Below are 19,028 nucleotides of genomic sequence, written 5' to 3' on the forward strand. Positions count from 1 at the left end.
ACGGCTCAGAAGCATGTGGCTGAGTAGGTGCTCTGAGCAAAGAAACTTCGATTTAGACCCGGCTTCTGCGGAGGGTCCCGAAGGTAAGCAGGTTCGCTCATTATGCAAAGTCACAAAGACAATTGCAGCAAAATGAGTCCCTGGACCCTGAGACACTTAGAGGCGGTGGTGGACAAAAGGTGTCGGAGCTTACGGAAAAGCCTAACTTTCACGCCCGGAAGTTAATAAACGCTTTTTTTACTTGAAAAATCAAGAACTAAGAAGCAAATTAGCTTCTATTAATTTAAGGTGTTAAGGAAGGACACCATCCAGAAAGCACCAGAAGGCTGCCCTGGAGTTTGGAGAGGTAGGGCTGCGATGGGACGGGAAATGCCAATTTCCCACCTTGCACACTTCTGCTCCGTTTGTTATGTGTTTTATTTAAAAGATACTTTCTGGGGCCGGCCCGGTGGTGTAGAGATTAAGTTCGCGTGCTCCGCTTCAGCGGCTCAGGGTTTGCAGGTTTGAATCCCGGACACGGACCTAGCACTGCTCATCAAGACACGCTGTGGCGGCATCGCACATAAAATAGAGGAAGATTGGCAACAGATGTTAGCTCAGGGCCAATCTTCCTCACACAGAAAAAAGGAAACAATAAAAAAGAGATACTTTCTAAGTACATAAGCTATCATTTCAGAGGCTGGAGTCTGGTAAGAAATTCGCTCCTCTTGAACCTGACCCATTTGTACTGAGGACAAACAGTGAACAGGGCACTCACTACTGGATACATTTGAAGCAGCGGCCGTCTGTGCACAGGCTGCACACAGGCTTTGCGACAAGCACCCTGCTGTCACGAGCAGAGCCCACGGCACAGAGCGAGCGATAAATACGGCCACTATTAATGTTTCTTCTAGCCGCTTGGTCACTGACCCGGTGGCGGATGAAGAGGAAATTAACAGTCTAAAGGCGGCTGGAAATCACCATCCTGGACCCATTCTGGAGAAAAGGGGAGAGGGCGGGTGAGGGAGACGGCGAAGGAGGACCTGGAGGGGAGGCTGCCTGAGCAAACGGGCGAGGGAGGCAGCCAGCCACAGCTTTTACTTGGCCGTCAGCACGAAGGGGACCACAGACGACGCCTGGATGAATGGGCGTGGCTGAGAGCCAATATAAACAGGCAGCGCCCACCCAGCCCGGGCCCCAGGGTGCGGACCCCTGCTTTAAAGCTCAGCGGGAGCCTGAAAGCCATGTGCCCACGTCAGCACTGTATCCACTCTCCTCCACGAGGCTCGGAGCGGAAGGAAGGAAGAGGGGAGAACGGGAAGGCTCAGAAGAGAAGTGAGGGAAAGGGGTAGCTGAACGCTGAGGGAAGGCCCCAGAAGAGAAAGAAACGGCTACCAGGCCACCAGGAATCTCGAGTTGACGTCCCTTCTGAACCAGAAGTTTCTGCTTCGGGAACATGTGTCATTTCCCCACTCGACTGTGAGCCACTTGCTGGCCCAGGCCCCCAGGCCACTTGCTGCTCCTGCTTCAGTGTGAGACCATCCACGCTGGCTCAGGGGTCCCCCCCCAGGGCCCTGACCCACTGGCCTGCAAGCCGAGGGGTCAGCAGCCGGGCAGGGGCTCGCCTGCCCCCAACGGTGGGGACTCAGTAGCCAGCAAACACACTCAGCCTCGGTCCCCAGAGCTCACAGGACGGCCACCAACTTTGTTCCCAAATTCCCCGTCAAATTCCCCAGGAAGTGTTCTCTGATCCCCTGAGCTATGAGAGTTCCCATCTCAGCCATCAGGCTGCCAGGCCCCCGGGCCCCCAATCTTAGTGGGAGGCGTGAATGAGGCCCTCATGCTTAACAAGGAGCACCTCTCATGCTTTTTTTTTTGGAGGAAGATTAGCCCTGAGCTAACATCTGCTCCCAATCCTCCTCTTTTTGCTGAGGAAGACTGGCCCTGAGCTAACACCCGTGCCCATCTTCCTCTGCTTTATATGTGGGACGCCTACCATAGCATGGCGTGCCAAGCAGTGCCATGTCCGCAGCCGGGATCCGAACCGGCGAACCCAGGGCAGCTGAAGCAGGACATGTGAACTTAACTGCTGCACCACCAGGGTGGCCCCCTCTCATGCCTTCTGCCCCAAACACCATGACTTCTTCAGATGGCCTCTCACGAGCGTGGGTCCAGGAAGCCACCTCCGATCTCTTACCAGGCGGGCACCCGTGGCCCTTCCCACCACTACCACTGACTCCACTCTCTGGACACTCCTCAGAGCCCGAGTCTGGGTGATGACACAAGACACGGTCACCACCTGCTTTGGGTTTTTCGTAGGATTAAGTCAATGGCCGAAGGAGAAGCAGAAAGGAGGGAGGGGGCCCGTGTTAGGGTCAGAGGAGGGCCGCATCCCAGCTGGGTGGCTTCTCAGCAGCGTGCGGAGGGCCCGAGCCGGGAGCTCACGGCGTGGGCCCTGCTCTCCCTGGGGAGGGGAGGGGGGTGACCGGCTGGGGCTGGGGCACTCACCGCGCTTGGGCTTGGGGAAGCTGTCATGCAGCCGGAAGACCACCTTCTCCACGAAGTGCTGGATCTCACATTGCTCGGGGCCGCGGACAAACACCATCCAGTCGTGCGTGAACCCCTCCGTGGTGGGCTTCTTGCGCAGTTGGGCGCGGTGTCCCAGCTCTAACTTGACCTGGACAGTGCACTGGCGGGAGAAAGGCGAGCACAGGATCAGTGCGACGCCCAGAGCAGGGGACTGCAAGCTGTCCCACCCCGTCACCTACAAGGGCCACAGGAAATGAAAAGACCCCGAGCAGTGCCCCCAGGCTTCCGAGCCAGTGACCCCTCCCCGTCCTCCCTCTCATCCTCTCCATGCCGGCGCACGGCCTCGCTGCTATTCCTCCAACAAATGCCCAGTTCATTCCTGCCTCAGGACCCTGGCACCTGCTGCCCCCTCTGCCCTGGAGACTCTTCCTCTAGGCCTTCCCATGGCTGGCTCCTTCCAGTCACTGAGGTCTCAGTGGCTCAGCTGTTGCCTCCCCAGGGAAGCCTTCCCTGACCACCCAATCTGAACACAGTTCTGTGTCCCCCCGATGCCTGTCACTCTTCATCACATCGTCTGCAGTCTCAGATTTTTCACTGTCGGAACTCATCATGCGGCCCGGAGTGCAATTACCTCATCTGCAGGTGAGGAACCCCACCTGTAGAGTGAGCTGGGCAGAGGCACATGTGAGGTGGCTCAGCTGGCAGGGGGCGGCCCGGATTCAAGCCCAGGGGTGTGTCCCCCAGGACCTGCTCCCTTGGCCCCTCTGCCATCGTGCCTCCCTGGTCAAGCCCCCCAAGTTTCTTAGTAAAGCATTTTCGTCCTCCTCCGCCCTCCAGGGTGCCTCCTGGAGAACAGAGACCCTTGGGGTCCAGAGCCCTTGCATCCACTTGGCACCAAAAGCAGAACAGTGGCTCACAGCGAGAATGGAGGGGCAAGAAGCCCCCTGGGGCCAGGTCCCAGGCGGACCTGCAGCCTCGGCTGCCAGGTTCCCCTCTTTGAAACGTGTCTGATGCTCTGCCTGCCCTGGAGCATAAGGCAGCTCGTACAGGCTCCACTCCACTGCACACAAAGCCACAGACCTTCAAAGCACTCGCTACACCCGGGTGGGCCAGCACCTCTCACGAGGAAGCTACTGCAAACACCCACTCTGGTCCGTCCCATCCCCCCCGACTCCTCGTGGACACAGACTGACACCTAGTATCCAGTGCAAGAACGTTACGAGGCAGCAGAGGCCACGCGGACACTTGGTCCCAAGTGCTCCGATAACCAGGAGCAGGCCAGGCAGAGGCGGCAACCCCACACTTCCCAAACGAAGCTCCCACGCTGGGCTCCGTCAGCTGGCCCTCCCTCCAGCCAACCAGGCTCCCGGGCCCCAGCCCAGAAGCCTCCCGCTCTGCATTCCCACCCCCTTCCCACCCCGTGCACCCCATGGCCAGTGCCTCCTGTGCCTGCCTCTGCTCTGACATTCCCAGATCCCGTCGAGACCCCACCAGCAGTGTCCTCTCTCCCTCTTCGCCCTCCTGACAGCAGGACAGACGGAGCCTATCGCTCACCTTGTTTCAAAGCTTTCAATGGTTCACCACTCCCTCAGAAGAAAGCCCAACACCTCGGCCTCCTCCCTCCGTCTCCTCGGCCTCCTCCCTCCGTCTCCTCGGCCTCCTCCCTCCATCTCCTCGGGTCTCCTCGGCCTCCTCCCTCCGTCTCCTCAGCCTCCTCCCTCCGTCTCCTCAGGTCTCCTCGGCCTCCTCCCTCCGTCTCCTCGGCCCTCCTCGGCCTCCTCCCTCCGTCTCCTCAGGTCTCCTCGGCCTCCTCCCTCCATCTCCTCGGGTCTCCTCGGCCTCCTCCCTCCGTCTCCTCGGGTCTCCTCGGCCTCCTCCCTCCGTCTCCTCGGCCTCCTCCCTCCGTCTCCCACCTGTGTGTTTCCTCAAGTCTGATCTGAGATGCTCATCATTTTCCACTTTTTAACCCTTTTGAGGTCGGAGTGTACCCTGCAATGCACATGGAAGTTTCATGTACTGAGGGCCCACCCAAAGCACATACACACACACACACACACGTACGCACACACACGAAGCTGCTACTAAGCTGGTGGCATGCCTTACAGGCTCAGAACTGAGGAAGCACGGCAAACGCACACACCACATTCCAGCTCAACGGGTCACCAGCCATCCCAAAACACACCCGGAGCGTCCACCCTGTCCACCTCCACTCCCTCTGGCCTGCAGCCTGGGCGCCCTACACTCATTTCTCTGCTCATGGAAATTCCACCCATCCCTTAGGGCCCGGCTCAAGTGCTACCTTCCCCAGAGCACCCTCTGATTGCCACGCTGGAACCCACCAGCCCCTCAGAGTCCCACAGCAGTCTGTGGACCAACTCCGTGTGCCCACTCTGGCCCGCTTCGGCTGCTGGGCTGCCCGCTGCCATCTCCTGGGGTCACACCTCGCTTGTCCTTTGAGCCTCTATCTTGGAACCACAGTACACGAGGCATCAACAACGCTGCATGCATTAAACGAGAGCCTTCCTAGCTCAGCGAGCTCCGAGCAGTGCTCTCCAAGAGAGAAGGGCCAAGGTGGCAGATAAGGCCAGGGTGGTCCCGACGTCTGGAAGAGCTGACAGGAGGCTCTGGGTACCGAGCAGGCCAGCTGTAAAAACAGGGACTTCTTCGGCATAGACGACAGTGGAGGGGGCTCCACGGGAAAAGAGCAGGGCCTCGCGGGGGCCGGGCCCACTGGGAGGAGGGGCAGCGACTGGGAGGGAGCGTTTAGATTCAACACAACAGAAATGACAGCCAATAGCAAGCGGCTGATGGATGCGAGGGAACAGCATCTGAGTAAAAGTACGCCAGCCATTCGTCCCCAGGCTGCGCTGAAGGCAGAAAAGGACAGATCAACAGCAAAAACAAGCCTGCGAGAAGGCGACCAGACGGAGTGGCTGGAAAGAGAGTTTAAGTCTAGCCTGAAACGGGAGAGCTCTGAAAAGAGTGGAGGAGGAGAGACGAGGACACTCAAATAACTCCACGAGCCAGGTCACTGGGATGCTGCCGAAGAGAAGCCATGGCGGGGCGGGGGACTGGGACATCCAAGAGGAAATACCCCACCAAAAGCTAGAGAGGGAGGACGAACGGTCTGGATAAACAAGTAATGATCACATTGACCACAAGCATCGCTGTGCAGGGCGTTGCTCACGGACGACGAGCAGCATAAACAGAGCCAAACAATATTTACATTATCCCGAACGGGCTGCAAATCACCATACACACTTCTGTGTGTGTCACAAACTCTTTCTCCCTACAGTCTTCACACTGAGAAATCGGGAGCGAATCCCTGGACCGCCGGGAGGGTTACAGGTGGAAAAGCAAATGGGTAGAATCGTAACAACAGTAACACACTTTGCAGATGACTTTCGCTTCTTTCGCGTTAACTCCTACGTAATGAGACACCTCCTCCGAGTCTGTTATTCACGGATCCGGCAGGTCCAACCTCGGCTGCCTTCCCGGCACGTCTGATTATGTGGGGGTCCCACCCAGGGCACAGGAGCGGCAGAGCAGTGATTGTGAAAGAATGGAACACCACAGTGCCATCGGAGAGAGGGAAAACGCAAGCGCCAAAAAAACGCTCCGAAGGCCAAAGTAAACAGGAAGGTTCCGAAGCGGCGCTGGGGAATCTTTGCAGCCGGCAGGCCGTGCCCACAGCTCTGCCCGGGCAGCATCTATGCCCCAGGGGGCTGGCACCAGCTCAGCCCCGACAGCCCCCCAAGTTCAAGGTGCCAATGCCCGGCCTTCCGCACCCTGTGTATGCTGGTAGGGTCAGGAGAAGAGCACGCCCTCGAATTCTGGAATCTTCTAGGAAATAAAGGTGCAGGATTACACGGACTCTGGGCCACTATATGAAAAAAGAAATCACTGATTCAGTAAGACGTCCAAGCTACACTGAACTGGAGGCAAGCAGGCAGCTGAGCGCTGGCCTACTGCGTGGACTTGTCGAGTCTCGATGGTTTATTAGCATGGCTAGGCCGATTCCAGCCCCAAGGTGCTCCCGTCTCCTGCCTTCTCCACCTGGACTTCCTCCCTGTCCCCCAGACCAAGAACAGAAACCAGTCAGTTCCTCTTTCTCCAGGAAGGGCGCCCGGGTAGAGGCTCAGGGCTGGTCGGGGGAAGCTCACCACCACCTCGGAATGGCGCATCTCACCAGTCCCGCCAGCTGCTCGTGGAACCTCCAGAGTGGAGGCTGGAAGTGGCCGGGCCTCAGTGCCTGCCATGTCCTGGCATCTTGGGGGCCACTGCGCCACCCACTGGCCCAAGAAAAGCCCAGAACAAGGGGAACCTTCCAGGCCTGTCCCGGAAAGGGTTAACTGTTTCACTTATGGGAAATGTTCCCAAAGACCTGCAGATGAACGTGGAGCCTCAGGGGCTGTGAGAGCCATCTGGGGATGGTCACGCTTGGGCAGAGGACCTCAACTGGGCACTGCCCTCTCTCCTGGCCAACTGGCAGAGGGCATGTGGAACCCAAGGGCTGGGATCCCGACTCCTGTAAGCCAGGCAAGGGGACCCAGGAGGGCGGCTTCCCAGGCACTTCTTCACTAGAGGACAGACCCCTCGGGCATGGACCCATGGCCATGACCTGGCAAAGAGGAGGAGCCAGCCTGGGGCCACCAGCTCCTCCTGCCTCAAAGCCCTTTCATCGGATCCTTCCTGCATCCCACAAACCCCGCCCTCAGCCAGGCCCCAGAAGGCAGGTCTTTAACACCGAGTTCGTCTGCACGACTCCCCCTGATTTTCAGGTGGGGATTCTCTAACAGATGCCTTTCCCTCTGGGAATCTGCACTTTTCCAAGTGGTATAATTACACCCGGAGTCTGGCAACGGCATCTGATTGCCTCCCGTCCCAGGAGGAGAACGCGTGGATGGGCCTTTTCCCTTGTCAGCCTGCGCCGGCTGTGCCAAGTCGGAACGGACCCAGCAGGGCTGCTGGCAACGTGGTCCACACAGGCACAGATGGGACAAGGTGCTGGTCCCACGGAGCGACAACAACTCCAGACCAAAGAGAACACTCCATGCAGAGCTTTCTCCCTCCAGACCCAGCCGGGCGCTCTCGGGAGCAGCCCCTGGACGAGAATGGGACGAAGACGGAAAAAGACCGATGTCCCTCGACCTCTCAGTGACCGCTGCGTAAGGCCCTGGCACACAGAGGGCTGGCAGCCAGCACCTACACCCCTCTTCTGGCTCCACTGTGTCCTTTGACCCAGGGCACAAGGTTAATGACGAAGGGGCTCAGTGAATGGCCCTCTGGAAACGCTCTAAGGACAAGTGTGCAGACCGTGAGGACAGGCAAATCCACCCACAAGCTTTAAGCTTTCTGCTTCCTGGGAAGACGACGCTCCCTGCGGAGGCGTGGGACAGGGGATTTTTAGATATATGTGAGATGCCTGGAGATGGCGCGCCGGGTGGCCCCGGAGTTCTCCAGGGAGCAGTCTTGCGAGACTTTTGAAGCGCCCAACCCCAATAAAGGCATCTGCCGCCAGGCCAGGTGGGCCTGGTTACAAAGGAGATGATTCCTAGTTATTTTTATTTAACCAACAGTTGGCAAAGCTAAGTGCAAAACTTCGAGTTAGAGACTTCGGGGGACATGAGGGAGGAGGGCTCTGGTCCCTGCCCTCAGGACTTTATACCATATTAACTTTAGGACAAAAAACTGGGCAGGTGGGCTGTCCGGCCATAGTTTCAGAGCTGGGTTGGGGAGAAGCCCAATGACCCACGCTCTCTGCACAATTCTGAGCTTTTTTACACAAGGTTTGGGGGAAGAACGGAGCTCCCTCAGAATCCCACCAGGCCCTCCATTTGCACATCTGTAAAATGGGCCATTGCTGCCTGAAACAAACCTCCCCTTCGGAAACAAGAGAGCATGGTCACAGGCGGCCGTTCCCAAACGCAGACTTGGGAGAGCCTTCGCGAGAACCAGGAGTGTCGGTTCCACTGTCTCATGCACTGGGTCGACGCTTCTGTGAGCAGAGGGCTCCCCGGGGCTGCGGAGCACAGGACCACCCAGACGCTGACACCACTTCCAGCTCCCTAGGCAACCACCGTCCCCAGGGACAGCCCCTCCCCCCCCACGCTCTTTTCCTGATCTTTCCGGCATCTGCTCAGTCTTCATCCGTGCCCATTCCTTCCCCACCATCCTTGGAGAGAAATCACACGCCTCCCAGACACGACCGCAGGGTGAGCAAAGACCTCCCCACAAAAACTACATCAGCTCTTCCCCCCAAAGGACATACGAGTCTCACGGATGATGGACTTCTAAGTACAGGCTTGGGGTCGGGGAGAAAGCAAACAGATGGGTGAGGGTGACAGGACCAGACTTTTTCCAGAGAAGGTGGGAGCCCAGGGCCAACAACGCAGAATCCCCCTTCTTAGCTGGGCTGAAAGTTCTAGAGAGTATGGCAGGAAGGTGGAGAGAATCAAGGCTCCCAAGGCAGGCAGGCCCACGGGGGAGAGTCCTGTTGTTTCCCATGAGACAGAGGCACTAACAGGTGTGGAGCATCTCGGGGCAGAAAAGGAAAGCTGGGTTCAAAGCATTTCCCATGCCCCAGAAGTCACTCTTGGAAGACTGACAGGCAACTCACCTACGTGGGTAAAAGACACCATTCTCTCCTGTCTCCCGAGGGGCCACCATCCCTGTAGGAAAGGGACAGAGCTCCTGGGCTCTCCCCAATTTGCATGAAAACACAGCTGGGGTTGGAGCATCAGACTAAGGGCTGGCACATGCTCCCGTGCAAATGCTTCGGCAATGTTCTAGACCAGCACTGCCCAAGGGAACTTTCTGCCACGATGGAATGGTTGTCTCTACGCTGCCCAACGAGATGGCCCGTCCCTCAACAGTGGTGGTTACTGGGCACTTAAAACATGGCTGCTGCGACTGGGCAACTTTTCATTGTGGTTCGTTTCCATTTAAACAGCCGCGGGGGCTAGTGGCTGCCGCACCGGGCAGTGGTGACCTCACTCTCTCGGGTCGAGTGCGTTCACCAGTCCAAGACACCAAGGCACCAAGACACCAAGTCACCAGAGCAAGACGGTTATCTCCCAGCCTGTTCCCCACTGCACTTACATAAATGACAACGGCCCAGCCAGCCGGGGCCCAGCAGGTCACAAGGGGAGTGGACACACCTGGGCCCAAGGCAGCTCCCCGGGGACCAGCGGGTGGGTGGGAGGCGGCAGCCATGGTCTACGCCTGTGTGCGCCCAACAAGACTTTCCCAGAGGCGGGCTTCGCTGAAAGTGGACCCCGGAGGTACATTTTGTCTTGTCTTTTTAAGTCAATACAGAGTTGGGGCAGCAGGCTTTGTCCCTTCAAGGGAAATGAACTCACACCAGGCTGCAGAAATCCACCATTCATTGACTGCGATAAACTCCTCACCTCTCCACTGAAGCCTAAAGGTTAATCATAGTGAGAAGGGGCCCCAGGCTCGTGCGTCGGGGACCCTGTGCCAGCACGGGCGGCCGGGATGGGCAGGGGGGAGGTCTCCTGCCCCCCACCCCTGAAACCCTGCAGCCCCACAGCGCCTTCCCAGACAAAGCCGCCGCCTCAGTGGCGCCAGCAGCCAGGGACGCCCCAACCTGCCCTTGCTAACGGCGGCGATTTCAGCTGCCACCCCCACAGCCCCACGCCGCCCTTCCTGGCCTCGCGCCCCTGGAAGCCAGGGGCAGCACAGGAGGATGAGGAAATGAACGACCCCATGTTGGGGGCCGCAGTGGTGCAGGGTTTGAGGAGGGAAAGGGGCTTGGGCACCGAAGCACAAGGCTGGGGAAGGGGGGACCGAGGCCAGAAAGGCCTGAGGTTTACCAGTACCGACAGGACTGGCTCCAGGTTTCCGGATCGAGGGGAGAGTTCAGGGAGACTGGGGACCCACCTGGGTTTGGAGCAAGGCTCTCGGGGGAGGCTCTAAGATGCTGGGGAAGGCAGGGAAAATGGGGTGCGGGGGAGACAGGGCAGTGGCTACAAGTGACAGCATGAGGCTGGGGGTCGTTGGGACCAAGTGGGAGACCCTGAACGTAAGGAGAGAGGCATGGGGGTTCTGGGGAGACCCCAGGTTTGCGAAGGGAGGCCGGCGGAAGCTGGAGGAACCAACTGAGGAGAGAGATCTGAACTAGGGAAAAACGTGGGGAAGCGGACATCAGGGTCCGAGGGGCAAAGCAAGCCCAAGCTGAGGGGGCTGTGGCATTCGGCGTCTGGAGGGTATGGGGGCTCCAGGTAGGAGCAGAAACTGCGCCCAGGCCTGGTCTAAGAGGAGAGGGTCTGAAGGTGAAAGAGACAGTCCCCCAGGCTCTGGGAGCCTGACCCCAGAGGGGGCTGAGGCAGCGGGGTGGCTCCAGGTCTGAGGAAGCGAGCCCAGGTCCAAAGAGGGGGACACTCAACACAGACCTGGGTACTGGTGGGAAAAGACACAGGCCCTGGCCAGGGTCTCAGGGGAAAGGGACGTGCAGGCTGAGACAGGGACAGCACCAGCGGGGAGACAGGGTGCAGGCCTGGAAGAGGGTGAGGAGTAAGAAGGTTTAGGGTGGTCCTGGGTTCCAGGAAGGAGGGGTCTGCAGATCAAGGGCCCAGGGGTTCTGGGGGGACTCAAACCTCAGGGTCTAAGGGAGAAGACGCTGCGGGCTCAGAGAGGGAAGGAGACACAAACCAGCCCTGGATCCAGAGGGGAAACTTGGTACAGGCTGGATCTGAGCAATCTGAGGGGTCCCCAGGGTGCCTGTGGGAATCTGGGCTGGGCTGGGGTCCCGAGGCATATTCCAGGGGGGCTCCGGGCCCAACTGGGGTTGCGAAGGGCATCCCAGGGGGTTCTGGGCTGCTTATAAGGGCTCCGAGCAGGAATGGGGTCTCAAGGGGCATCCCAGGGGACTGTGGACCAGACTGGGGTTCCGAGAGGCGTCGCGGGGGGCTCTGGGCGGGACTGGGGTCCCCAGGGGGGATCTGGGCGGAACTGGGGTCTCAAGGGGCAACCCAAGGGGGTCTGGGCCAGACTGGGGCTCCGAGGGGCGACCTGGGGGGCTCTGGTCCGGACTGCGGTTCCGAGGGGCGACCTGTGGGGCTCTGGGCCGGACTGGGGTCTCAAGGGGCGTCTCAGGGATGTCTGGGCCGGACTAGAGTCCCTAGGGGGGCCCTGGGGGCGGGTCTGGGCCGGACTGGGGTCTCAAGGGGCGTCTCAAGGATGTCTGGGCCGGACTACGGTTCCCAGGGGGGCCCTGGGGGCGGGTCTGGTCCGGACTGGGGTCTCAAGGGGCATCCCAAGGGGATCTGGGCCGGACCAGGGCTGCGAGGGGCGTCCCGTGGGCGCCGGGCCGGGGTCGCGGTGGGGGAGGGGCGCCCCCGCCCCACAGCAAGGCCGGGGAGCGGCGGGCGGGCGCGCACAAAGCGGGGCGGGCGGGGGCGAGGAGGCCGGGACCGAGGAGGCCGGGCGGGAGGGCGGAGGGAGGGGAGGAGGGGGCCGGGCGGGCGGCGCGGGCTGCGCTGGGGCGGCGCGGCCGCTCCTCACCTGATTGTCCATGGCTGGCGCCCCGCCCCGCCCCCGGGCCCCGCGTCGCTCGCCGCCGTCCCCGCCGCCGCCGCCGCTCAGCGCCGCCCCGCCGCCCTCATTGTCTGTCAGGCGCCGCCGCCGCCGCTCCCGGCCGCCCGCCCGCCCGCCAGCCCCGCGGAACCGGAAACCGCCGCCAGCTCGGGTCGCGCACCGACCCCGGGCCCCCGCCGCCGACTCGGGCCCGCCGCCCCGACTGACAGCCGCCTGGCCCAATCCGCGGCGCGGACGGCCGCTCGTGGGGCGGGACTTCCGGCCTGGCGGGGGCCTGCCGGGCTGCGGTCGGAGGGACGAAGCCCGCAGCCAATGGGAGGCCCGGACCGGAGGGGCGGGAGGAGGGAGGGAGGGAGGCGCGAGGCGAGCCCAGCGGAGGGGAGCGCGAGGTGTGCGCCGCACGTGGAGGGGGGCGGGGGCGGGACGGGCGCGCCGCGCCTGCGCACTGCGGCCCGCAGGGGGCGCTGCCTCGTGGCCGGAGCCTCCCAGAGCCGGAGCTCAGGTCGCGGGTTCGAGCCCAGGGGAGGGAGCCCCAGGGACACTTTTGTTTCTGGCCGCATGTCGCTACTATATGATGGAATGAGCCCTGCGCTCTGGAACTGCAGGTTAATTTTCCAATCTTGGGTCTGCCTCGTGGCAAGTATGGTCAACTCGCTTCTCTCCCTGAGTCTCAGTTTGCCATCTGTGAAATGGGGACAATCACAGTCCGGTGTGATGCTGGTTTATGCTCATTTGAATGATGCAAATTTGAAATCTGTTACATTAGAATGATCAAGAAGGTCTCCTTTTATCCACGAAATTCATAATGCTACTCCCTCCAAAACCCAATTTTTAATTTACCCATGATCCTATAATTCCACAACGACTTGTAAACTGTGTTTAGATCAGGTATAGACGCATCGCCCCATCTTTTTCAGGATCTTGTAAGCCACTTGTCTCTCGGACATTAGGACTTCTGCCTGAGATTTGGGGACCTTTGCATTGTTATTTTAAATTCCTTCTTAGAATTAAAAATCAGTGTTTTTTTGTTTGTTTGAGGTTTTTTTGGCTCTCTACTTTTCGTTTAAGTGTCAGCCAAGCGTTCATTAGGTGATGGGGCCAGTGCTTTGCGCTGAAGCGTAGCAGCAGAAAATCAGTAACTTCAGATGGAAAGTTAGTCCAGACAAAAACTCTGAAGGATGCCAGATCATGTCATAATAACACCGTCCTTTTTAATCTAGGACAGGGTGTACTGGGTTGGGGGTCAGGGATGGAATGGAGATCATGCTAAGAAAATAAGCAGCAACTTGCATGTGGGTACAACTTTATTTTATTTTATTTTATTTTTAGTCCTGTAACTGGATGTAAGTAGATCAGAGATCCTTGAACCAGCAGATTCAGCATCACCTGGGAACTTTGTTAGAAATGCAAATTCCGTTCTCCCTTGATTTGTGGAAGCAGAAACTCTGGGTGCGTGGGCGGCCCCCAGAGATTTGGTTTAACCAGCCCTGCAGACGATTCTGAGTCTTACTCAACTTTCAGAACCACTACCCTAGGTAAACGGACAAAAATGAGGAGGGTAGCAATTTATTTACGATGGAAACTTGCCGTGAGCTGCAACTGTTGCAAAGATGAGCTTCAGAAACTCACCCTCCCCCCTTATTCGTCTGGGAAATTATCCTTAAATTAGGTTCTGAACTGTTGAGGGTTTTCAAAACTATATTCCTGGAGCCGCCACTAGGTCAAGTGTAATCCTTTGAGCATCAGGAAGAATAATGGGGAATTAACCCAAGTGTCCATCAATGGATGAATGGACAAATAAAATGTAGTATATCCCTACAGTGGAATAGTATTCAGCCTTTAAAAAGGAAGGAAATTCTCACCTGGGCTACAACATGAATGAACCTTGAAGACGTTATGTTTAGTTAACTAAGCCAGGGAAAAAGGACAAATGGAGGTGTCAGATTCATAGAGATAGAAAGTAGATGGTGGGGACCAGGGGCTGAGGGAGGGGAATGGGGAGTCAGTGTTTTATGGGGACAGAGTTTCAGTTTGGGAAGGTGAGAAAGTTCTGGAGATGGATGGTGGGATTCACAACCATGTGAATGTGCTTTATGCCACTGAACTGTGCTCTTTTTACAGAAAAATGCCAGCCAATAACGTTGAAAGGATGATAGGGGAAAAAATCACTATTTTGAAACCCCAATGAAATAATAATTGCAGACAAGAGTCATCGTTGAATACTAAAACATTAACTGAAAGGTTGATGAGGGACTGGATAGTCTCATGTCCACTGAAGATGCAAAAAGGGGAAATAAAATAACTTTACAGAGGAAGAATCATGCCATCACCCCCATAGTCCAGTGACCACACTTAGCAGTGTAATAATGGGACAAGCAGAATGACTAAAGCTCCTACAAGCTGTGATGGGAAGTACGCAGCACCAAAAAGAAAGTATTCTTGCTCAAAAAGTTTAACTCGAACTGAATCGCACCTTTAGTCCTAACTTCCAGTTTACTGGAGAAACACATGGATTGAAGAACACGAAAAGTGACACCATGAAAAGCGATCAGACCAATCATGAAGGCGGAACCCTCAGCAGCCTGGTTTCCTCCAGTTGACAGGATGGAAGGAAAGAAATGAGGGCTGCCCGGGATTATAAGAGATGGTGTCACAACCAAATGCAGTGTGGGGTCCATCATTGGATTTTGGGTTGGAACAAACCAGCTATGTCAACTGGAGAGACCTGAATATGAATTATGTTGAATGATGTTTAAAAATGTGTTTGGTTAGGTATGATAATGAGATTGTGGTTGTGTAGGAAAATGTCCTTATTTTTTAGAGATGCGTGAGGCAAAATGCCACCATGCAAACTGCCTTGAAAATGCATTAATTTAAAAAACATAGATGAAGCAAATATGGCAAATGTTAAGAATTGTTCAATCTAGGCGATGGGTGTATGGGATTTCATGAAACTATTTTCTACACTTTTCTGTAGGTGTGAAGTTTCTATAATAAAAAGTAAAAATTTAAAAAAATGTGTCCTTTGCCTCAAATAGGACACTGTATTCCTTCCTCCAGGAGGTCAAGAGAGGGCTGCCCCATTTTCTCATTAGTGGCGGTCATGTCACAGCCAACACCTGCTGTGCGTGAACTCAAGTGGACGAATTTTGAACTCTCGTTGTCTCATTTCATCCTCACGATGCTAAACGGTAGGTGTTGTTGCCCCAAATTTACAGATGAGGAAACTGCAGCTCAGAGGAGGTAAGTGACTTCCCCAAAGTCACATGGTGAGACAATGGCAGAACCAGGGACCTTCTCAATGAGACCTACACTGACCACCCCATTTAATCCTGCCCCCTACCCTAGCTTCCCAACCCTCATCTCTCTGCTCTAACTGTTCCTTTTCTGCAACACTTAACACCTCCAAATATACACATATTTTCTTATTAAGTCCACTGTCTACCTCCCCTGGCTAGAGTGGAAGCTTCAGGAGGGCAGGTCTTTGTCTTGTTGACTGATACATCCCAAAGATGCTGCCTGGCACACAGCTTGATAGATCCCTGATGCATGAAATGAAATAATACTGAATCACATGGTGATAAAGTCAGTTCCTTTTCATTTCTCTCCTAGTCTTTCTAATTCCCTCAAGAAGAAAGTGTCAGCTTGGCGTTCATGCATCTTAACCTCCTGTCTGGCGTCTTCTAATCTCCCTTGATTGCGAGAGAACGGATCTGGAGCTCAGAGATTGGGACAGGCGACTGGTGCAGGGCTTCTGGACCCTGCCTGGACATTGCATCTCTTAAAGAACTTTAAAAAATATTGGTACCCGAGTCCCACCTTCAGAGATCCGGCTTTCATTTATCTGGAGTAGAACGGGGCCACGCCCCCACTTTTTTTTTTTTTTTTTAGTTTATCTGGGGTTTCTTATGTGCAGACTGGGTTAAGAATCATTGAGCTGCGGTGAAGAACCCTTTTTGTTGTTACAGTGTCTCGTTCGATGGTTACTTTTGATCTGTGACAAATGACTTATTGAAGTGACACAACGTTTCCTATTCAATTACAGCAGCGTGAACCGAGAGAGTAGATTTCAAGAAAAACTAGTAAAGCAAATAGTAATTTGAGCACGTAGCAGAATGCATGCTTGATAGGTTATCCTGATGTTACGAACAAGGAAATTGAGACAGGCCGGGGATAGGACTGGCCCACGTCCCACAGCTAGAAAGTAACATTTTGGACCTCCGGGAGTCTAGCTTGCTGTCTGTAATTCAACCGCTACATCAGGTCTCTATCGCCCTCTAGCGGTCCAGTTTATTTGCACCCAAGGGGAGGGCTTGGCATTAATTCTGCTTTCCCTTGTAGATGGTTCAGCCCTTCTAGGATTTTTTGGACTTCTCTTTTTGGCTTCCAGCGTGTTCCCTGTACCTCGAAGTTTCTCACCACCACATATGAGCACACAGCCATTCATAGCAATATTGAATATGACCAAGCTGGAGCAGAGCCCGGTGGCCAGCTGGAGACCTACCCCGGATTAACTTCAAATCAGAGCAAACCTTGCACGTCACCCTGAGGCATTTGACCCTTATCCCATGGGCAATGGGGAGCCATGAATGGTTTTGGAGCAGACCGAACATACGTGCACCGAGGCCTCTCCCTGGAAAAGGGCAGTAAACTGGACATTTACAATTTTTCTTCCTGATCTGAGGCTTCCTCCCAGGGCCAATGTAAGCCTATAAGGTCCTTTAATATGAATTTTAAGTTGGCAGCCCTTCTAGAAGAATGCCAACTCATGACCAGGCACAAGCCTTGAGGGAGGGCTTCAGCCCCCACTTGCCTGCTGCTCTCAGACCCGTAGACAGAGTGGGGTTCTCCCCTCCACCCCAAGGAGGAAGCACGGGACCAGACCTGGCCCTCTGGCTGCTGGGATTGGGTGGGGGGTGGGGCATCACCTGAAACCAACCGAGAGTGACTCTGGGAGCTTTACTAACTTTTAATTGAGGTAAAAATCACATGGCATAAAACTAACCATTAGCCATATGAAAGTGTATAATTCAGAGGCATTTAGAACATTCACGGTGTTGTGCAAGCAGCACCTCTGTCTAGTTCCAAGACATATTCTAAACCCCAAAAGGAAACCTTGGCCCCATTAGCAGTCATTCCATGTTCCCTCTTCTCAGCCTCTGGCAATTTCTCATCTGCTTTCTTTCTCTATGGTTTTGCTTATTCTGGGCATTTCTTATCAATGGAATCACACACTATGTATCCTTTTGTGTCTGGCTTCTCTCACTGAGCATCATGTTTTTGAGGTCCATCCACATTGTAGCGTGTCAGGGCTTCACTCCTTTTCATGGCTGAGTAATGTTCCATTATATGGATGGACCACGTTGTGTTTATCCATTCATCCATTGACGGACACTTATGCAGTTTCCACCTTTTGCCTCTTATCAATAGTGCTTCTAAGAACATTCTGTACAAGTTTTTGTTTCAATACCTGTTATCAATTCTTTTGAGTAGGTGCCTAGGAGTGGAATTGCTAGATCATATGGTAATTCTATGCTTAACTTTTAAAGAGCCACCAAACTGTTTTCCACAGTGGCTGCGTCATTTTACATTCCTACCAGCCAGGCACAAGGGTTCCAGTATTTCCACATTCTCTCCACCACTTATTTTCTGTTGTTTTAATTATGGCCAACTTAGTGGATGTGAAATAGTATCTCTGTTTTCATTTGTATTTCCCTAATGACTAATGACATGAGCATTTTTTCATGTGCCTTTGGGGCTTTACTCTACACTTTTCAACTTGGAAGGATGTGAGCCTGGCACTGCTGGCAGACACCATCCACCCATGAGGTAGGCCAGAGGGATAGAGGGAACCTGGCCCTGGTGACATCATTTGAAGCCTGGATCCAGCCATACCTGCAGCCTGATCTTCAACTTCCAAAGTAGATATGCTGATTGTCCTTTGGTCATGTGAATTAGCTGGGGTTGAACATTTTGCCCTTTGCCACCAAGAGTCCTCCCTGATGGAGACTGAGACTTGCCAAGGTCACACAGCTAGTTAGAATTACAGATGGGACAAGTGTCCAGACCTCCTACCTATCTGCTGCCTCCATGCCCCAAGAGGAGGCTGTGAGGAGGGGTCAGCAGGGGCCAGGAGACAGATGCTGGGGACAAATCATGGCCGTGCATTTAGGAATAGAGATGTGGGGGGCAGGAGGCAGATGTTTGTCTACATGCCCCCTCCGGAAGGTTTTGAGCTGAGGTTCCTCACTTTTAGGGTGTCAAAAACCCTTTTAGAGAATCTCACGGAAGCACAGCTCCTCTTTTCCCAAAAACCAGCAGGACAAACAACATTTTATAGATGATTTCACAAGTTCACAGAAACTCCCACCCTCCCTACCCCCTCTTCCCACCATGATCCATCCTGGGGCCAGAAGTGAAGAACTTCTGATTTCTAAAACAGGAAAGTCAGAAGGACCCAGAAGCAGGGAACCTGGGGTCCAGGTTCAATCTATCCCCTGCTGATTCACAGTGGTGCAAGGATCTTTGGAGAAGGATAGACCTGGTTGAAGTCCAGACTGTGTGGCCCTGGGCAAGTTGCTTGCCCTCTCTGAGTCACGTCTATAAACTGAGAATATTCTCATCTATCTGGAGGGGTTTGGGAGGGCCTTAGGTTCCATGATGTGCGCCACAGGCATACAGCCCATGGTAGCCACTCAGTAAATAGGAAGGGTCCCTCCTCTTTCAATTTCTCCATCTCTCTAGCAGGCCAGATCGCCTTGCCTCTACTCCTTTCGGAGTGAAGCACTCCGGAGGCCTAGATAACATGCGCAGACCGTGATGTTTGCAGAGAACGTCAAGTGACCCATGGATGCTGAAACCCACCCCAGGCCCCTAGGTTAAGAACTTCCGGCTGTGCACTCTCTGCCGTTTACTAATCTCCAGCGACAGCTTTCTTTCCAATGCTCTGGTTCCTTCCCACC

The 19,028-nt window shown here is 55.4% G+C and overlaps 1 protein-coding gene across 2 annotated transcripts in view; it reads right to left on the reverse strand.

Annotated features, from left to right (window-relative positions):
- The window catches only part of MLLT1 (MLLT1 super elongation complex subunit), a 58,325-nt gene extending 46,076 nt beyond the window's left edge, over positions 1–12,249 (reverse strand). The window contains exons 1-2 of one of the 2 annotated variants that reach the window (XM_044753197.2): positions 12,034–12,249; positions 2,488–2,668 (exon numbers count right to left, since the gene is read on the reverse strand). In XM_044753197.2, the coding sequence (XP_044609132.1) occupies positions 2,488–2,668; positions 12,034–12,045 (193 nt within the window). In that variant the 5' untranslated portion in view covers positions 12,046–12,249. The remainder of the gene's footprint in view (positions 1–2,487; positions 2,669–12,033) is intronic. The other variant, XM_044753199.2, reaches the window with a different exon arrangement.
- Positions 12,250–19,028: the final 6,779 nt, after the last annotated feature.

This window comes from Equus asinus, chromosome 20 (genome assembly GCF_041296235.1).
Source record: "Equus asinus isolate D_3611 breed Donkey chromosome 20, EquAss-T2T_v2, whole genome shotgun sequence".
In the NCBI taxonomy this organism is placed as follows: domain Eukaryota; kingdom Metazoa; phylum Chordata; class Mammalia; order Perissodactyla; family Equidae; genus Equus; species Equus asinus.